We start from the raw sequence: 20,805 nt of genomic DNA on the forward strand, positions 1-20,805 counted from the left end.
ATTCGTAGCTCAAAAAGCCAACAAATTTTCTATTGACCATTAAGATCACGCTATTGTACGATATATGGAGGACACAGCTATAGAAGACGACCCTAACACTAACACTCAATTAAATGAAAAGTTCTTCAAAAAATCAGAATTTGTATTTATCATTGATAGCATGAAAAAAATTTATATGACAATTTTATTTCCACCGCACTCAAAAATACTAAAGCTTATGAATCCTACTTTATTAAATTGAACCACTTTACATTAACTTTTCACTTCCTTGTCCCCAAGGAACGTGACTTGCACTGTTCAGATGAATATATGTTAAGCACAAAATTAACTCATCCATACACCTATTAAAAAATTTATTCAACACCACTACATAAGTAAAACACCATCACGAAATCCACAGCAAAGGTTTACATTCATTAACTCCAAATACATATCATCTTTTTTTCTAGATTTTACTTATTGTATAAAAAATCCTAACATACACGGCATCCTCCGTAACTATGATCCCATCAGACAAATTTATATATTCTGCCCAGTAACCAAGTCCTTCGACATTGAAAAATCCCGCCCACTAATCATTCCCCACGAATATATACAGCCCATCGAAGTCCACATACTACAATACATACACATTACTAAATATAATCACAAACTATATATAAATCCAAAATACATTGCATGAACTCTCACTGAATAAGAAAGAACACAATATCATCCGAGCACTCAAGCTTCTATGGCCTCTTTTTAAGACTAAAATTGTCATCCGCATGCTTGCAAAACTCCTCACATCATCAGAAACTATTTGCACTAATTTCTTACATGGATTTATTGACAAAGACAACCCTTTTTAGGTAAAGTCAATATTTCAAATAGGATATAAAAGAGAACACTAACCATTTTTCATAATATCTCACTTTTTTTTCACCGTTCACTCATCTAAAACAAACAAAATAAAATTAAAATTGTAAACTCTTTTCTAAAAGTTTTTAAAATCTAATTTAATAATTGCAGTATATAATTAAAGTAGTGAAAATTTCTTTTTCAAAAAGCCGTATATTCACAAATTTAAATTTCAACGGCACTAAAAATATATTCCTAAAGCAGTAGATTTACAAAAATTGCAAATAATTTGAAGAAAACGTAACTTTCGTTCAAGTGACTTCTTTTATAGTTTTCAAATCTTTTTACTCGCCCATAAATCACACACTCTCTCCACAACTCGAACAGCTCGCGCACCAAGAATTGTTTAAATAATGAATTTTATATTTCAAATTTCACTGATAACGACGACTCTAACTTGTTTTCACACGACTCCAGTTTTCCCTTACCCCGGTTGAAGGGAATTATAAAAAAAGCTTATCTAACCAACGCAGCTTACTAACGCCACAAAACCACAAACTAATAGCATGATTAAGAAAGAAGTTCCCACGGTACCCAAACAGGCTTAAACCCAGATTAAAACTGGATAAATTATTATTTTGAAACCCACTTTCAAGTTTTATTGTAATATAAACGAAACCCAAAAAGTCGAAAGAAAAACCCAAAACAAATTATTCTGTTTTTGAGAAAAGGACACAACCAAAATAAAAAAAGAGAAAAGCACCTAATGAAAAAATGAAATAAAAGGTTGAACTTATAAAGAGACTCAGCCCAAAGAGATTTTAAAAAGTAACCCACTCTGGTCTAAACACCAGAGAGACATCGCTAGTAGTACATGCCCAGACCATGCAATACGACTCCGTAACTCTTTTTTGTTGATAAGAGTGGCTACAGAGAAAGCATCTCTTTAGAATAACTGAACTAAACTAGAATTCTTTTGCGAAAAAAACTAATACTAAATCAAAACTAAAAACTGACTTCACTAACAAAACATAGATATATAAATGCAATATGATGTCAAGATTTCTTAGAGCTCAAGAAACGAGCTGCAAAGGAGAAGAAAAATTGATTCCATTCCAACTCTGGAATGTCAAATCTATTTTGTTTGTTGCCGTAGTCAATACCCTCTATGGATTTAAAGTATGGAATCAACATCGCAGCAAAGCAAAACCATTAAAACAGACCAAAGGCCATCTTGATGTTGATCTCACATACCGATTTTATTCACTTGGCACTTCGCACGGAAAAGTCAAACTTCACCCTGCACGTAGTCTCACTCTAAGCTTAACGAAATCGATACATCATTGCATCGGCCTGAAGTCTTGACACAATCACCCAAGACGATCCACGATCAACCAGACACGAACAAACGATCTTCTTCTCTCTACTTAAATAAATACTTCTCTACTCTCTTCATGAAGTCACTGCTCAAACTGTACAAACGGAAAAGTCAAACTTCACCCTGCATGTAACCTCGCTCTAAGCTTAACGAAATCGATACATCATTGCATCGACCTGAAGTCTTAACACAATCAACCAAGACGATCCACAATCAACAAGACACGAGCAGACGATCTTCTTCTCTCTACCAAAACAGCTACATCTCTCCTCTCCTCAAGAAGTCACTGCTCAAAACTGTAAAAGAAAAACTAAACCAATTTTATTATTGATAAAACTATCTCTATAAATTATTACTAACTAAGCAATCATATTCCATCACTAACATTGACACTTGTTTGTAAGTGCTGAAACTACATGATGTTTCAGCACCAGAACAATTTGAATAAATCTTAGACTACAGTTGTTCTCTCTCTGGATAAACTCCGAGAACTAGCTCAAAAAGACCAGTATACACTAGATCTATTGAGACTAGGATATATAGGAGTGAGATGAAGATTAGTATTAGATTGGGATTAGTTGCACGAACATATCCGGCCGAAATTAAGATAGCGTGACGAACAGACGGTGTACTCTATCTAAAATTGCTCTATAAGAACAGATTCCCGGCCAAAACTCAATTACTTTCCCCAAGAAAGTCGGAAAAAAACCAAATTTAGTGTTGTCATAAAAAACTTGTGGACAACTCAACTGTCCTGAACTCATTTGAAACGTATATAGCATGTGAAACGTATACTGAAGATGGAAATTTTGAATTTTAGAGGTAGAAGTGGATAAGAAACCAAAATGACAATTTTTCCCATAAGGCAATTTTTCGCAAAATTGAAACTGTTGAAAAGTGAAGCGCAAACAAATTGGGTTTGACAGAATGTTTCATATGAAAATTGGTCTCCTCGTTGTTCCATTGCAGCTGTGGGGGGCAGTAGGGGTGCAGCTGTAAATCCTCTGTGTCTATTCAACGTCAGAACAGATGACCAGACTGTGATATTCAACTACACTCTGCAGATGCAGGGAATAGAGCAACCCTCTAATCCAGACACTACTCAGTTCAAGCTGTTTCATGTGTTTGAAGGAAAACTATTGAATAACCCTAACGACAAAATCCGACATGATCATTTATTTTAAGGTCGATATAACATCGCCAAAACCCCAACCATCCAAGAAATAAAGTTAAAACTAGGAAGCTCATTCCTAGACCTCCAGACCTCTCCTCGCAAAAGGTGCCAATATCTAACCCACTTGCCAAAAAATCAAAAAACAACCTGGGCACACTCGATTTTCGATTCCAAAATTAAAAAGCACTTCGACGAAACAAATCAATTCTCAAATGCTTCTCTCTCGAACAGTTCAATATCTAAAAACAATAACTTAAAAATTTCTTTCAACTTTCACAATTTTTTTTCAACTTAGTATGTTTTTTATCATAGATAATTTTGAATCCTTCCCTTGAATACCCTTGATTCCTTCTCTTTTTCATATTTTTCTGCAATTTCTTCGTGATTGTTCACTCCCTAATTGAAGCCTATCTAAACTTTTTGAAAATCCTTGACCACCTCCTCAGGTGCAATATTTCAACAACTATTTAAATGTTAAGATATTTATTTAATAAGAAAGGCATTCTTCTTCTTTTCGTAATTTTTGTCACATTCCTCGTTTCCGTATTTTTGACAATGTGTAAATGTATAAAAAAAGGCAAAAATCACCTTTGAACTAGCAACAACTCTCTTAATCATTTTTATAGAAGACTACTAAAAACAAGATAGACTTTCTTTATTAGGAAACTAGTTTAAACATTCCAAAATTGCTAATCAACAACAAATAATCCAACACTCCTTATCGACTACGACATCCCAAGAACTTCCAACAACACCAACTTCTAGTCAAGCAAACCAACCTCAATCATCAACACGCAATAAATTTCAAGAAAATCATATTTTTACATATTCGAGGAAAGACACGCGTTATTATCTGAACCGTTGACACCAGTAGTCCTCCACGCACCTCCAAGCAAAATACAATACGAACCAATGTTTTACATCTAACCTTCTCTCCAACAAGACCTTAATAGAAAACCCCCACTTCTGAAAAAGTTCGTGAAAACTCTTTCAACCCTCCCACTTCAACACAACGTCTTCCATGTTGGATGACACAAGCATTCACTCAAGTTGAACCAAGTCTAGTAAGCGATCCTATAGGTGTATCATCAGATTCATTTGTCACTGCCAGAAACTTTATCACTACCTTCAACCCCCTCAACAAGAAGTCAAACCCCAACTACAACGTTTACACTTAATTTCCCTACAAATTTAGACGATAGATATCGCGAAGTTTTATCTAGTAAAATACCTCAACGATTAAATTGGAACACATTCGTAGCACCTCCTCCCCTATTGGGTCACATCTTGATAGCAATAGATTACATAATTGGGCCCTAAACTGAAATAAATACAGACACGATATCCACAAGTCATACAGGAATACAATATACAGATTCATACAAAAAAATCATCTGACACTTAAACTTTAAATAACAGTAAATCTAAACAAATTATTCCATCGCCCGCTACCCGTACGCAAAAGAACAGCTCAACCTGTACACCCCGCCTTTATTACAACAGAAATTAACTATGAATACAATAAAAAAAAAGACACTTGGATGTATAACATTCTACAACCCATTTTCAATACTCTCTTACACATGTATATTTCAATAGTTTTTTTTCCTTGAAACTTTTTTCCCGCTTGTTCTTTTAGAACCTACATCTCATCAAAAACCTTCCCCTAGAACATCTCCACAAGACTTACTAGTTACTTTTTATGACTGCGAAGAAAATGAACAAAAAACACTACTTAAATATGCAATAAGCCAAGTAACCCAATGCGAATCCGAACCACAAGAAATAGAATCAACAATTATAGTAGCAGCACTCTATTCAAAAGAACGAGCTACAACCTTAACAGGATATAAATGCACAGCGAAATTTTCATTGAAAAAAGTACATGGTTTTCAAGTCTCAAATGGGAACAAAAATAGACTCGACCACGAACACTTTTACCAAAGCAACATCGAAAGATTCTTTTATCTTAACCCTGAAGATTGTAAGAACGAACTAAAACGATTACAATTAACTAAGAGCAAAGGCACGAATCGTACTAGTAAAGTTTCAAGTCTTTCCAGACTCTGCACATCAAGCAGAAAAAAAAGATACCAATGTCATATAAAATTAGACAAAAAATACGCTTTCCATGGCGCACACGGACGTTCAACTTATGATCTACACAATAAAAATTGGATGACACACATTGGAATAAACAACCCTTCTAATTGAAAAGCAGACACAAAAACAAAGGATACCAAGGAATAAAGTTTTTCGATTACAATGAGAAAAAGTACAATTAACACGAGATTTAAAAGACGGGACTATATCACATCCAGGAATACCCTACCTTGCCACAACAATCAAGGTTATTGCGATCCTACCACTCGAACCCAGGCAACCATAGTTTGGTTCCCTGAAGACACATATACCACTTTTCAAGTTGCTAAAATTCACGAAAGATTGATTAATTTTCAACAAAATACTTCATTGAATCAATTCCTTTTGAAAAAGTAAACCCTAGTAAAATGAGATCTAATGGACAACACTAAAAATATCATTGGAACAGAAAACAGTTAACACGTTTTAAAATTTACGCTCATCACCATCTCAAAATCCTTTAAATCTTTCTAGTAACACAAATCAAAGTACCCCGCCATCATTACAACAACTTCACAACAAAATACTCCAAATATCACATTGGATTATTTAGGATCAATCCCCACTTTTGAGTGAAAAATCTTTCAACCCTCCCACTTCAACACAACGTCTTCCACAATGGATGACACAAGCATTTTATCAAGGTGAACCAAATATAGTAAATGATCATATAGGTATATCATCAGATTCATCTTTGTCACTGCAAGAAACTTTATCACTACCTTTATCCCCCTCAACAAGAAGTCAAACTCCAACTACAACGTTTACACTAATTTTCCCTACAAATTTAGACAAAAAATATCAAGAACTTTTAGATGCTAATATGTCTCTACGATTAGATTGGAGCAGATTCCCAGCACCTCCTCTATTTGGTCAAAATCTTGATGGCAATGGAACACTTAATTAGGCACTTAACAGATTACAATATTCAGCAAAGTTCTCAGAGTAAAAAGTATACTGTTTACAAGTATCAACTGGAAATAAGAACATACTCGATCACGAATCCTTTCATCAAAATAATCTCGAAAGACTTTTGCATCTTAACCCTGAAGGTTGCAAAAACAAACTAAAGCGATTAAAACTAACTACGAACAAAGGCACGAATCGTAAACTAGTAAACTTTCAAGTCTTTCAGACTCTGCACAGCAAGCACAACTTGAAAGATACCAAGGTCGAAAAACATTAGACGATAAATACCCGTTCCACGGCGCACACGGACGTTTAACTTATGATCTACACGACAAAAATTGGATACCACACATTGGAATAAATAATCCTTTCAATTGTACAGCAGACAAAGAATAGAGGATACCAAAAAACATTGTTTCTTGATCGGAAAATTCACTTAGAAAAAGTACAATTGACACTAGATTTGAAAAAGACACTATATACTGTATCAAGGAATACGCTTACCTTGCAAAAACAATCAAGGTTATTGCAATCCTACCACACGAACCAAGGTAACCATAGTTTGTTTTCCTGAAGACACTTTTAGCACATTTGAAGTTACTAAAATTCACTCAAGAATGCTTAATTTTCATCAAAATACATCATTGAACCAATTTTTTTTTTGAAAAAGTAAACCCTAGTAAAATGAAATCTAATGAACAACGCTAAAAAATTATATTGGAACAGAAAACAATTAACACGTTTTCAAATTTAGGCTGAAACAGAAGTCGCTGCACTTTATCATACCACTTTATAAAACACAATATTCAGAAATTCTTGTCGAATACAAAACAGGAAAACTGATGATTAACCCGGCTCAACTGTACCAAAATCGTAACGACGAAAACTCTTTTATCCCAGTAACTTTTTTGAAAATACAGGAAATCCTACTGAAAACCTAGTCTACAGGATAAAAGCAGTACAATTTTTAAGAATTATTACTCATGAATTTTACTTACTTCGGCGCAATGCATTATGATATACACTTAGATATGAATTTGGATTACGCAATTAGTAGAGTTTTCCAAGAAATGTCATTCTCCGAATTAGAAACAGTCCATTACTTATGTGAATTCGAACGAACACAAATATTACAATCACTAGCATTAGCAGTATTAAAAAAACCCTAGGCAGGCTAATTATTCTCAGGTAAAACATCAAAACTGTATTGATTAGGAAGAAAATTTTCTGAAGCTCTACACATGTACTAATAAGTATAACCAATACACGTTTTTGACGATAAATGATGTTATAAGAGAATCCCTATATTTTACAAAAAGAAGTACATTTTGTCGAGACACTTTCGAGACGTACATATGTTTGGTATACAGCCATCCCATGCGGATACCTTAAAGATATAAAAGGTTACATTTATCTTAACGGTGAAAAGTACCGTCCACAAAACATCTCACCTATAAAAATTTTTAACTTTATTAAATTTAAAAACTAACTTTTCGTTTTTCTAGGATGGCCCTAATACATCTTGGAAAAATTGAAATTGAATAAATTATGCGCTATGTTTTTTTTTTGGATTCTTCTTCTCATAATTAAAAAGAATATGCAACATATGCGCAATATACACACAAGTAAACAAACAAGCTAGTGTAGCACACATAATTTTTGCAGGTTTTTTTAGATTATTTTCAAACTCAATCAATAATAATCTTTCAGACGCTCAAATTAGTGATTAAAAAAAAATTACAACCGATTTAAACGCATATGATAATTCACAAGACAATACAAACCTACATCCCCACAATTACAAAATTGACATAAAACAATCCCGTATCTTCGTTAACAAGAAACTATAGAGGTACAGCAATAACACATCACATCTCTCCGAATCATAGCTACCCACAAAGTCCAGTTTCTAATATAGTAATTCACCAACCAAAATTTGGCGACACATATGACGAGATTGTAGAACAACCACACACCACCAATTTTCGTTCTCAAAACAACCATCTTTTTAGCCCACGATAAGCCGCCAGATTGGATCCCTCACCGTTCCTTTTCCTACTCATCCAACCACCAACTTGACTCCTCTCGCATTTCCCTTTCTGATCACACTTCATTCCCCTACCCACACTCTCTACTAACTCACCATGCTAGGTTTTCGATGATTTTATGCACACAGTTTTTAACAAAAATTCACAATTTGACAACTCCGATATCGATACCCGAGATTAATTTCAAAATTCCGAACCCAGCTCTTCCACTTTTTCGCAACCTCACTTCCATCCAATCCATTCTCAACTTCTCGATGAAACTTCCCCAGCCCCTTCTTCCTACACCGACGCAGCACCAATACTTTCCACCAATGACCAGTGATCAGCCCGAACCCCCTAGCCCCGTCACTGAAGCACTAGAAAATGAACTAGATCATTGTATCACATTACAGCAACTGCCTCAAAACAATAATACACTAACAATTCATCAGCTATCACATTCCATTTCATTCTCTGAATACTCAAACCAAACACCCACAGCATTAGAAAGCCGAGCCATCCGAGTCTTCAAACGAAAGCTTTCCAATGCCCAACCCCACGTACTTCACCAACCCCGACCAACCCGACTGTTTTCCATTCACCCACTTCACACTAACACTAAGGAACTCTTAAAATACAGTTATCCATTCTTCCCACAGTACACTTACTACCAGACCACTAACAACGACCAACTGATCTATGTTGATGATTATAGCCTGTTTCAGACACTATCATTATCATGGACCTCATACTACCACTTCACTAGCCCATTAGCGCACCCCTTATTTAATAACCCAGCGGATAATGAAATATGTCAACCCAGATTACAACAATTCACTAACTAGTTAATACTACTTCTTGTATAAAAAATACTAACATACACGGCATCCTCCGTAGCTATGATCCCATCAGACAAATGTATATATTCTGCCCACTAACCAAGTCCTTCGACATTGTAGAATCCCGCCCACTAATCATTCCCCACGAATGTATACAGTCCATCGAAGCCCACATACTACAATACATACACATTACTAAATATAATCACAACTATACATAAATCCAAAATACCTCGCATGAACTTTCACTGAATAAGAATAAACACAACATCATCCGAGCACTCGAGCTTCTATGGATTCTTCTTAAAACTAAAAACGTCATTCGAGCGCTTGCAAAATTCCTCACATCATCAGACACTATTTGCACTAATTTCTCAAATGGATTTTCTGACAAAGACCACCCTTTGTAAGTAAAGTTCAATATTTAAATAACAAATAAAAGAGAACACTAACCATTTTTCATAGTGTCTCAATTTGTTTTTACTTTTCACCGTTCACTCATCTAAAACAAACAAAATAAAATAAAAATTGTAAACTCTTTTCTAGAAGTTTTTAAAATCTAATTTAATAGTTGCAGTATATAATTAAAGTAGCGAAAACTTTTTTTTCAAAAAGCAGTACACTCACAAATTTAAATTTCAACGGCGTTAAAATAAACATATTCCTAAAGCAGTAGATTAACAAAAAATTAATTTGAAGAAAACTAAACTTTCGTACAAGAGACTTCTTCTATAAATTTCAAATCTTTTTACTTGCCCATAAATCACACACTCTCTCCATAACTCGCACAGCTCGCGCACGAAGAATCGTTTAAATATTGAGTTTCAACTTTCACTGATAACAACTCTAACTTGTTTTCACTTGACTCAAATTTTCCCTAAACCCGGTTGAAAGGAATTGTATAAAAAATTTAACTAACCAACGCAGCTTACTAACTCCACAAAACCAAAAACTAATAGCATGACTAAGAAAAAAGTTCCCACGGTACCGAAACCGGCTTAAACCTAGATTAAAAATGGATAAATTATTCTTTTGAAACCCACTTTCAAGTTTTATTGGAACTGAATAAAACAAAAAAAATCGTAAGACAAACCCAAAATAAACTATTCTATTTTTGAGAAAAGGACACAACCAAAATAAAAAAGAGAAAAGCACCTAATGAAAAAATGAAATAAAAGGTTGAACATATAAAGAGACTCAGCCAAAGAGATCTTAAAATGTAACCCACTCTGGCCTAACCCACCAGAGAGACGTCGCTAGTAGTACATGCCCAGCAGACCATGCAATACAACTCCGATAATCTATTTTTGATAAGAGTGGCTACAGAGAAAGCAACTCTTTAAAATAACTAAAAGAGAATGCTTTTGCGAAAAACAACTAATACTAAATCAAAACTAAAAACTGACTTCACTAACAAAACGTAGATATATAAATGCAATATGATGTCAAGATTTCTTAGAACCCAAGGAACGAGCGGCAAAGGAGAAGAAAATTCGAATCAATTCCAACTCTGGAATGTCAAATCTATTTGGTTTGTTGCCGTAGTCACTACCCTCAAAGGATTTAAAGTATGGACTCAACATCGCAGAAAAGGAAATCCATTGAAACAGACCGAAGGTCATCTCGATGTTGATCTCACATACCGATTTTATTCACAATGCATTGCATCGAACTGAAGTCTTGCCACAATCACCCAAGACGATCCACGATCAACGAGACACGAACAAACGATCTTCTTCTCTCTACCAAAAAAAATACATATCTCCTCTCTTCATGAAGTCACTGCTCAAACTGTACACGCGGAAAACTCAAATTTCACCCTGCACGTAGTCTCGCTCTAAGCTTAACGAAATCGATACATCATTGCATCGATCTGAAGTCTTAACACAATCAACCAAGACACGAGCAGACGATCTTCTTCTCTCTACCAAAACAGCTACATCTCTCCTCTCTTCAAGAAGTCACTGCTCAAAACTGTAAAAAGAAAACTACTTCACCCGTCTTTTACTACAAAAAAAAACAATTAAAAACTAAAAAATCTCTGAACCTCGGATAGGTGAAACCAAAACTTATGAACCAATTTCATTATTGATAAAATTATCTCTTTAAAGTATTACTAATTAAGCAATCATATTCCATCACTAGCATTGACACTTGTTTGTAAGTGCTGAAACTACTTGATGTTTCAGCACCAGAACAATTTGAACAAATCTTAGGCTGCAGTTGTTCTCTCTCTGGATAAACTCCAAGATCTAACTCACAAAGACCAGTATACACTAGATCTAATGAGACTAGGATATATAGGAGTGAGATGAAGATTGGTATTAGATTGGGATTAGTTGCACGAACCTATCCGGCCGAAATTAAGATAGCGTGACGAACAGACGGTGTACCTTATCTCAAATTACTCTATGAGAACAGACCCCCGGCCATAACTCAAATACTTTCCTTAAGAAAGTCGGAACAAAACCAAATTTAATGTTGTCATAATGTAAGGAAACTTTCGAAAAAGCTTATGGACAACTCAACTGTCCTGAACTCAACTGTCCTGAGCGAAAAATTACAAATTTAGCCAAAATAGTATGTGAAACGTATACTGAAGATGGAAATTTCGAAATGTAGAGGTAGAAGTGGATAAAAAGCCAGAAATGACAAACTTTCCCTTATGGCAATTTTTCGCAAAACTGAAACTGTTGAAAAGTGAAGCGCAAACAAATTGGGTTTGACAGAATGTTTCATATGAAAATTGGTCTGCTCGTTGTTTCATTGCAGCTGTGGGGGGCAGTGGGGGTGCATCTGTAAACGCTCTGTGTCTATTCAACGTCAGAACAGATGACCAGACAGTGATATTCAACTACACACTGCAGATGCTGGGAATAGAGCAACCCTCTAATCCAGACACTACTCTGTTCAATTTGTTTGATGTGTTCACCCAGAGTCCCCTCTATGAATCAGTGTCCTGGAACTCCCCTTTAATGGTCCAAGTGGAGGCATATGAAGTGGCAACGCTTATTGTCATCGAGCTAGACGACGACAAAGACAATAGATATGAATTGGACTGCGTTTGAGTTTATTATTTGAAAAATGCAAAGTGTTGCGTTTAGTTTATTGAACTCGCACTAACAAAGATAGAGATATTAAATCAAATTTCCCGGGTCGAGGTGCTCGGTTTATGTTTCGACTTTCTCGAACCAAAAATCGGTATGTTTCGGCGTCTCGGTCAAATTTCTGTACGTCTCGACTTTCTCGGCCAAATCTCGATGTGTTTCGACTTTCTCAACTCTCTCAAACGACATTTTTGAAAAGTACATTTGCTCGACCCCGCATAGAATTTTTTTTTTAAATCAGTCATTTATCTATTTGGTTTATTTTTTCCACATTTTGTTTCGTTTAGGTCCACGTTTTACATTACTAGCAAAGTCCGCACATAGCTAGCCAATTTCTCTTCATTTTAGAACATCCGTAAATATTTCTCTAGGGTAAGAAATCATGGTCTGAGCCAAGACTGCTCCATTTGGTCCTTGTGCCTCGGAAGCACACATTGGAAGCACGGAGCACGGCAAAAGACAGCCGGCACTTCACCCAGTTCATAGTTTTACTATACGGTTTCTCCCACTTGGTAGATAATGCTTCTCCTTTTCTCCGAAGGAAACTTGCAAATTCTGGAGCAAGCGTCCCATCAACAGACACGACAAGAGGAGTGAAAGACATATGTCTTTCCTGACACGCGTCTGAATATTTTGTCTTTTTCTCAACCTCTGCTGAATGCAAAACACTCATGGGGCTTCTGTTCTGATAGGAGATGGCGTCGGTGTCAGAGACACGAATATCAAAAGACGCTCTTCCCTTTCTAACATAAACTCAACGACAAAACAAATCTGCAATTAATGCGGGTGTCACATCTTGCGGGTTGTTTTCTCTAATAACAGGCTCTCTCTGTACATCCTTCCACATGAAAGAAGCTAAGTCGCATACAGCATCCCTAATCTAATTGTGCCGTAAAGTTAAGAGACCACCTTTTTTGCACGCTAACAAATGCCGTAGGGTGAATGGTGACTGGCACTCAATGCATACCGGACACTCAATGCATCCCGAAACTCCTCTTCCGAATGCTCAAAGTTTTCTGCAGCAATCGGTAACGCTGTCAGCCAGGCAGACAAGCTTCCTTCATTGATTCTTTTTACTGCGCGAGCTTGGTCTTCAATAACTCCCCCAACAACTCTGCATGTTTTTCTTCCATTATTCGATGATGTTTTTTCCGCGATCGAGACATTTGCTTTTTGTGGTCTTCATGGGAAAAACCGTGCTGATCAACAATAGCATCATAAAGAACCGTAACTGTTTCCCGTGACGTGTTGTAAGACTCATCAGCGAAACTGGTTGGGTTAGACACTCCAAGACCACCCTTTCTTGCTGGCAAACAAAAGAGACGTCTCTCCATTGATGAAATCGACGAAGTTCCAAGTATCGCAGGTCAGAATTTCTCCATCAGAAGGTTCTCTAGCGGTTGAAAAAGCTGACTAGAACCCCGCATAGAAATGGTTCGGCTTTCTCAATCAAAATTGAATATTTTCTACTTTTTCGACCAAAAATCGATTTCGACTTTCTCAACTGTATCGAATATTCAAATCCTATTATCTTCTTGATAAAAGATCTCTTAAAAATACTTAGAACTAACCGATCATGATCCATAACTAACAAGCACAATTATTTGGAGGGCTGAAACTATTTATAGCTTCAGCCAGAACAGAATAAATTTAACAAACAGCACTCTTCCTCGGAACAGTTCTTGATATCTAGCTTCGCAAATACCAGTATACACCAGATCTATTGAGACTAAGGAGATGAAAGAGTAAGATTAAGATTGGTATTAGACTAAGATGTTGCATGAACCCATCCGACCGAAAATAAGATAGCATGACGAACAGACGGTGTACCCTATCTGAAGTTACTCTATGAGTGAGCCACCCCGGACATAAACTCAAATTGTTCAACCCCGCATTGTTCCAAAATTCTCCACCACAAATGTTAAGAGACCCGGAAGATTGCGGGTTCGAATCCCTCTGTGGTCGACTTTTTATTATTAAATCTTGTCTGGTTTTTTAGCGGTTTTTTTAGATAAACCGCTCAAAACCGTTCAAATCTTGCGCGGTTTTTTTTTAGATAAACCGTTCAAAAACCGCTCAAACCGCTCATTTTGAAGCAAGATTTTGAGCGTAAATGTCTAAAAAAAACCGCTCAAACCGCTCAAATCTTGCTTCAAGTTAGGTGAAAAATCTCGACTCGGGCATAGACCTTAAAAGGCTGTTGGAACATTCAGGGCTTCGCCTTGAGCCGAGCAGTCTTGTTTCAAAATTAAACAGTCTTGTTTATTCCATTGAGATTCAGATGTGATTTGAAAATATCAAAGTTAGCAAGGTGAAGCTAAAAAGACAATCTTGGAAATTTCAAAAGGTCACCCGTTAAAAAGTTTTTTCTTAACGTTGTTTTAAAACTGTGTTAATGGCTTCACCTGGCCCATTTTTCAGTTGTCCACACGGACTTTTAAAAAATATATATTCGTGACAAGCGATCTCATTAGTTTTGTTGCGAAAGTCGGAACAATAAGATTGACCAGAAAGCATTCGAAACAGTTTTAGGCACTAAAAGTGTTCCTAGTTTTTCCGATTTTAATTTAAAATCACCTAAAATACATTTCAATTTCTTTTGTGAATATGGTTACGCACTTGGAACCGAACCAAATTGTCGCTCACGCGTAGTTAACTTGGCATATCAGGCACGACAACTGTTTGAATTGGTCAAATGCACAACTTTGACCGTCCAAAAATTACATCTCGTTAAATTGTTTGCTCATGAAGTTGAGCTCTATACATATACTCATATACACATGGGGAATTTAGGTCAAAATTGATACCATTCAGTTTGTTTGAAAAATGTCCAAAAAATGGCTAGTTTTTATCAAGAAATTTTCATCAAAACGGAAGTTAGTTTTTTACCCGGCTCGAAGTCCCAGACTCATGTGCAGACTTTCGCGACTTAATTTTGGCAGGTTCAGACTTTCCAGACCAAAATTAGGCATGTCCAGAGTTTGGCGACCAAAACCTGGTATCTCCAGACTTTCGCAACCACGATGATCCGTCGCGACTTTCGCGACCGAAGTGGAGGTGCGCGACCAAAACATCGCGACTCATATTTGGTATGTCCAGACTCTCGCGACCAAGAGTTGCCATTACCAGACTTTCGCGACCGAAAAACTCAGGCGCGACTTTCAGGACCGAGGCGGATTCGCGCGACCCTGCGGTTCAGGAAACGGCGTGAACGGCGGGACCAAACATAGCCAATGGTGACACAGACATGGACACAGACTTTTGCGACCCATTTCCAGACTTTCGTGACCAAACTTCGGTATGCCCAGACTTTTGCGACCCATTTCCAGAATTTTAAGACCAAATTTTGGTATGTTCAGACTTTCGCGGCCCACGGTGCAACTCATGTCCAGACTTTACAGACTCAAACTTGGCGCGACTATGCAGTTTGGGTCTGAATCCGGATGCGGCGCGGCCCTCAAAATCTGCACTCTATTTTTCAAAACATCTATAATTCAAAACCTCTATAACCTTTGGCATGTCCAGACCTAACCCTTAATCTAGACATGCCAAAATTCTGTCGCGAAAGTCTGCAAATGAGTATGGGACCTCGACCCAGGTAATATGGTTCGAAATCAGTCACTACGCCATTATTCGTAGAATGACAGTATATTTATCCTCGGGATGATTTCTTGGAAATTTTTTCCACTCTTTAAAAATATCTCTTTTTGATAAAAGATTTCATTTTTCTAATGTTTGAAAGATGTTTCACCACAACTGTGATTTGATCGTTCGAAAAAAGTCAGTCCGTCAGAACGGTAATGATTGTTGACCATTTGATTTCACCATTGGTTTTGCACAATGAAATGTTTCTCAGAACAACACTACAATTGTTGAATTGATTGCTCTCGTAGTTGCCCGCACAGAAGTTGTAACCCTGTATCAATCAATTTTATGACAAACTTATGTTCAAAGACAAAAATAGTAAAATATATGGTCTAAATCATTGAATAAAAAACTTTTAAACTGTGTCAATTGTGTTGGATTTATAATCTGTTTTGTCTTTATAGATTACCAAGAGCAGGTATTTTTCTCTCCTTATAATCGCAATATAATTAATTGTTTTTTTTCTATATAGTTCCAAAAATATTTATTGCTTGTACCATATAATAGCAACACAATCTATTTTTTGCCATATATTTACAAAAGAAAACATGTTCACTGTAAGCATGATTTTTTGCTTTACAAACAAAATCAAATCATTGCTTTTATAAAATCTTATTACTAGCAAGATGAAATTTTTTAGCGAGTTTCGTGTATGTACAATCTTTTTTTTTCCTAATCTTGCTTTTAAGTATTTTAGCGAATTGTACTTCATGGTGCATTCCTTCTTCAATCCAATTGCCTCGGATTGTTTTGGAACTAACCATCAACAGGACGATCTATAACCTTCAAGCCAGGGTTGCAAAACAAAACATGATTCTGACAACAAAAAAAACGTTTTAAAGGTTTAAAACTTTTTAAACACGTTTAAAACAAAAAACATGCATAATTGACAAAATTAGCTGCTCAGCACACGTTTTATGAAAGTTAGTTTTTCAAGTTTTTCCATGTCAAGACGTTTTCGAAGGTCGTCTTGGATATAGCCCATTGTCGAAAACATCCTTTCGAGACCAGCTGAACTGGGGGACAGTTTTTCCATCTTCAAGGCCATTTCTCCAATTTCCTTGGAACTCTTTCCCATTGCTATTTGATAGTTCAAAAAATTTACTTCTTTTTGTCTGTGTATTCTTGGAATTCAAATTTTAGAACCGGTAAGTTCTCTCCAATAAACTTAAAGACTTCACTGTTGCATTCCGGATGCTTCATTTTGATCCAGTCGATGGCAGGCTTGCGTTCGTTCTCCGTTAAGTCTTCGCCGAAATACAATGGGCATAACAAATAGGCAGTGAACCACGAATCCGGAACAGAACGATTATACCTTTTCTCAATGAATTCCAACCACTCTAGGCGTTCCATCCTCGTTCACTAAAACTGTCGAGTAATTCTTTCCATGCCCAAACGGCGTCGGCTACTGTGCTTTTGTTTGGGCATGGTGATTATATTTTGCGCGGCCATCGGTTGATTGAGTAAATTTGCTACAAATTATATTTCTTTTACGACTAGTAGCCATTTTTGCACGTATCATCATTAGCTTTGATCTTGAATAAGAAGAAGAAGTGTAATTTCAAGTCTTCTGAAAATACAATAATACAAGTATGAAAACATGAAAAGTATCAATAGTTAAACTTTCAAAGTATCAAACATTAGTTGTAGTCTAGGTGTAGTTGTTGTAGATAATATCAAGTCAGCTTTTAACGTTTAAAATTAAGTTACCCTTTATTACGGTGTAACTCGTGTATATTGGGACAAATCTCTGAGAGGTCTCGAAATATAAGCGCTATTAGTACGGTTCTATAACTTGGCTTACAAATCACTGATATTGCTACGAACCATTTGACCGGAATAAAATTTCGGATTCTTATTGATTTTCCAAGGATTCTCAATTGTATGACGCGCTCAGAAAGCGTTCAATTTTTGACCAATCTTGAGTCGTTGTTTTAAACGCTGAAAATCGTGTTGTTTTAAACAGTGTTTTAAACGTGTTTAAACATGTTTTAAACAAGCTCTGTTTTAAACCTTGCAACCCCGCTTCAAGCAAAAAATTGAAGTTTTCACTGCAAATTTTTTTGTTAATTCATGGTCGCAATGTTTATTTCATGGTCGCAAGAAAACTGTAATTATGTTGTTCTCATAGACAAAAAAGTTTGAGAATTTTAAAATGCTGGTCGTTTTTTGGCGTTCGTTTTTTTCTTCAGAGATTCGAACCCCTGCCGACCCGGAGATAACCATTTTTGTTGATGAACCCTAAAAATTTTCTAAAGGCGCCTTTGGCGCCAATATATACTAACTTTGAGGATTGTTATGGATTTCCTCAGATTATTATAAAACTAACCATCACCAGGACGTTCTTTAACCTTCAAGCGAAAACTGAATTATTCACTGAAATTTTTCGTTAATTCATGGTCGCAAGAAAACTATAATTATGTTGTTCTCATAGACACAAAAATTTGCAAAATTTAAAATGCTGGCAGGCCTGCCGAAAAAATGCAATTTTTTGGTGATAATTTTCCAAAAAACGCCAAAAAGGCTTTTTGACATGTTTTCTTGCGGCGCACAACGTTTGGCAAAAACATTGTCTTTTAAGTGCTTTGGGAGAGCTCAGAAAATCAATTCGGTCGAACTAAAAAAAAGATCGACAGTGTATTTGAAAATTGTTTGAAAATCCCCCCCCCCCCCAAGAAAATACAAGATCCGCCCCTGCTTAGAGCTTAAATTTGAATTAAATTTGATTTTTTTCTGTGTTTTCATGCAGATTAGCTAAAACCAGTATTTTTGATTTATTTTTGTGAGATAATGTTTTGATAGAAAAAGTATTATAATATATTATTCTAGATTATGAGAGAGTATAAGAGATTTTCGGAAAAATTATACCAATTATTATTGATTATAATGAAAAAAAAGTGCCCAAAAAGTTATCATTATAATGGATTATAAATTGTTTAAACATCTAAAATTGGCGCTTATCGAACCTGATCTAAACTACATTTTATAATTGGATAAATTGGATATTTTACCACTGTAAAATATTTAATATTAACCAATCATAATCCATCTAACTAACAACCCATTTATTTGTAAGTGCTGAAAATACTTGTAATTTCAGCACCAGAGAGATTTGAATTTAAATTAGAACTTAGTTGCCTCTCCAAGAGATTTTCAGCAGTTGCAATAGGCCAGTATACTCTAGATCTATTGAGCCTAGCAGAGACTAGTTAAACACCCTGAGACTAGTAGATATAAGAGTAAGATTAGGATCGGTATTAGACTAAGAAGTTGCACGAATCTATCCGGCCGAAAATAAGATAGCGTGACGAGCAGACGGTGTATCCTATCCGAAATTACTCTATGAGTAAACCCCATCGGTCATAACTCATCTGGTGCGACCATAAGTCTCGAATAAGACCTTAATAGCTTAGAATTAACCAAATATAGATTAGAATTTAGACAAAACATTTTCAAAATGTTACACGATAATAACTTAATTGAAATGTCTCTACGACTCAATAGATCAGAGCCGATATTCCGAGCAATACTAGAACTACCCGGTATTGGAAGAAGACCTCGGGCAAGAGACGATATACGACTACGTAGAAACCTACCATTTAGTTTTATGGTTGTACGGCAAAAGCCAACACAAACTTATATATTTAGAATCTTATTAGCAATGAATTTAGATTTTCATTTGCAAACATAAAATTTGAAGTAAATCTTCATGACCATTTCAGGCGCTAAACAACATTATTAATGTACAATAACGATTGATAAAAAGATCTCAGATCGTTTTCCAAATTTCTGCAGTATTATATAAAACATATTTGAAAATTATTTAATGAAAATAAAAATAAAAATTAGAAGCATGACAATAAATAGTTAGTAATCATAAATCATCTTGTTGTTCCAGCTTCATCACCGAAACATAACAGCAATCATAAGCTCACTAATATCATTGAAAAACTAAATCTTTTTTATTAAATAAATTTAAACCATTTTAAACTTAAATTCGTTTAACTTAAAAATCAGATCATCAAGGCTTATCCTTGGATCTTAAATTTTCTATTTCACTAAATTTAAAACCAGATCATCAAAGCCTATCCTTGGATCTAAAAGAACAATTTTGTTCTCCCCCACCCACTTAGCAAGTGTCTAACGACCTCAAACGTCGATTCACTATCCAACCTTTTCAAAAGAGCCAGGACTAATAGAAATTTTTAAATAAAACTAACCATTCAAATTAAGATAAACAGTGAAGAACTTCGGTTATTCATCCTTCACTTGAACCCTCCTCTTACCAGAACCAGGGTAGATTTTCGACTTAGTATGTTCAAAATAGTATCTAACGAACTGCTTGCGTTCTAATAATACCTGAACCTTGTGGATCGATTTACTATTCTCCAACCCTTGAACACAATCACTACCACTAAGTAAGATTATGTAAGTTATCACCTTAACTTAGACTAGCCACGAGAAAGTAGAATATCATTCTCCGGAATCGATATGCTTTTCTCTCCAACCCTGAACAAAAAGACCCAGGTTAAGCTAACCAAAAAATCGTTAGGACTAACAGTCTAGGAAAATAGAAATAACTAACAATTTCTTGCATCCCTCATCCTAAACCTTATGTCATTCAAAAATTTAGGAAATAAACAAACAATCGTTTTACACAATTGTGAAATAGATAACCAAAAATACGATCTTGTAATCACTCCTCATACAGAAACAGTTGGATACATTAGAACAAAACGACAAA

The 20,805-nt window shown here is 35.7% G+C and overlaps 1 protein-coding gene across 1 annotated transcript in view; it reads left to right on the forward strand.

Moving 5' to 3' along the window:
* The window catches only part of LOC134843911 (alpha-N-acetylgalactosaminidase-like), a gene marked incomplete in the record, with an annotated part of 60,152 nt that extends 47,694 nt beyond the window's left edge, over positions 1-12,458 (forward strand). The window contains 1 exon segment of the mRNA XM_063860251.1: positions 12,082-12,458. Within this exon segment, the coding sequence (XP_063716321.1) occupies positions 12,082-12,377 (296 nt within the window).
* Positions 12,459-20,805: the final 8,347 nt, after the last annotated feature.

The sequence above is a fragment of the Symsagittifera roscoffensis genome, chromosome 4 (assembly GCF_963678635.1).
Source record: "Symsagittifera roscoffensis chromosome 4, txSymRosc1.1, whole genome shotgun sequence".
NCBI classification, from domain to species: domain Eukaryota; kingdom Metazoa; phylum Xenacoelomorpha; order Acoela; family Convolutidae; genus Symsagittifera; species Symsagittifera roscoffensis.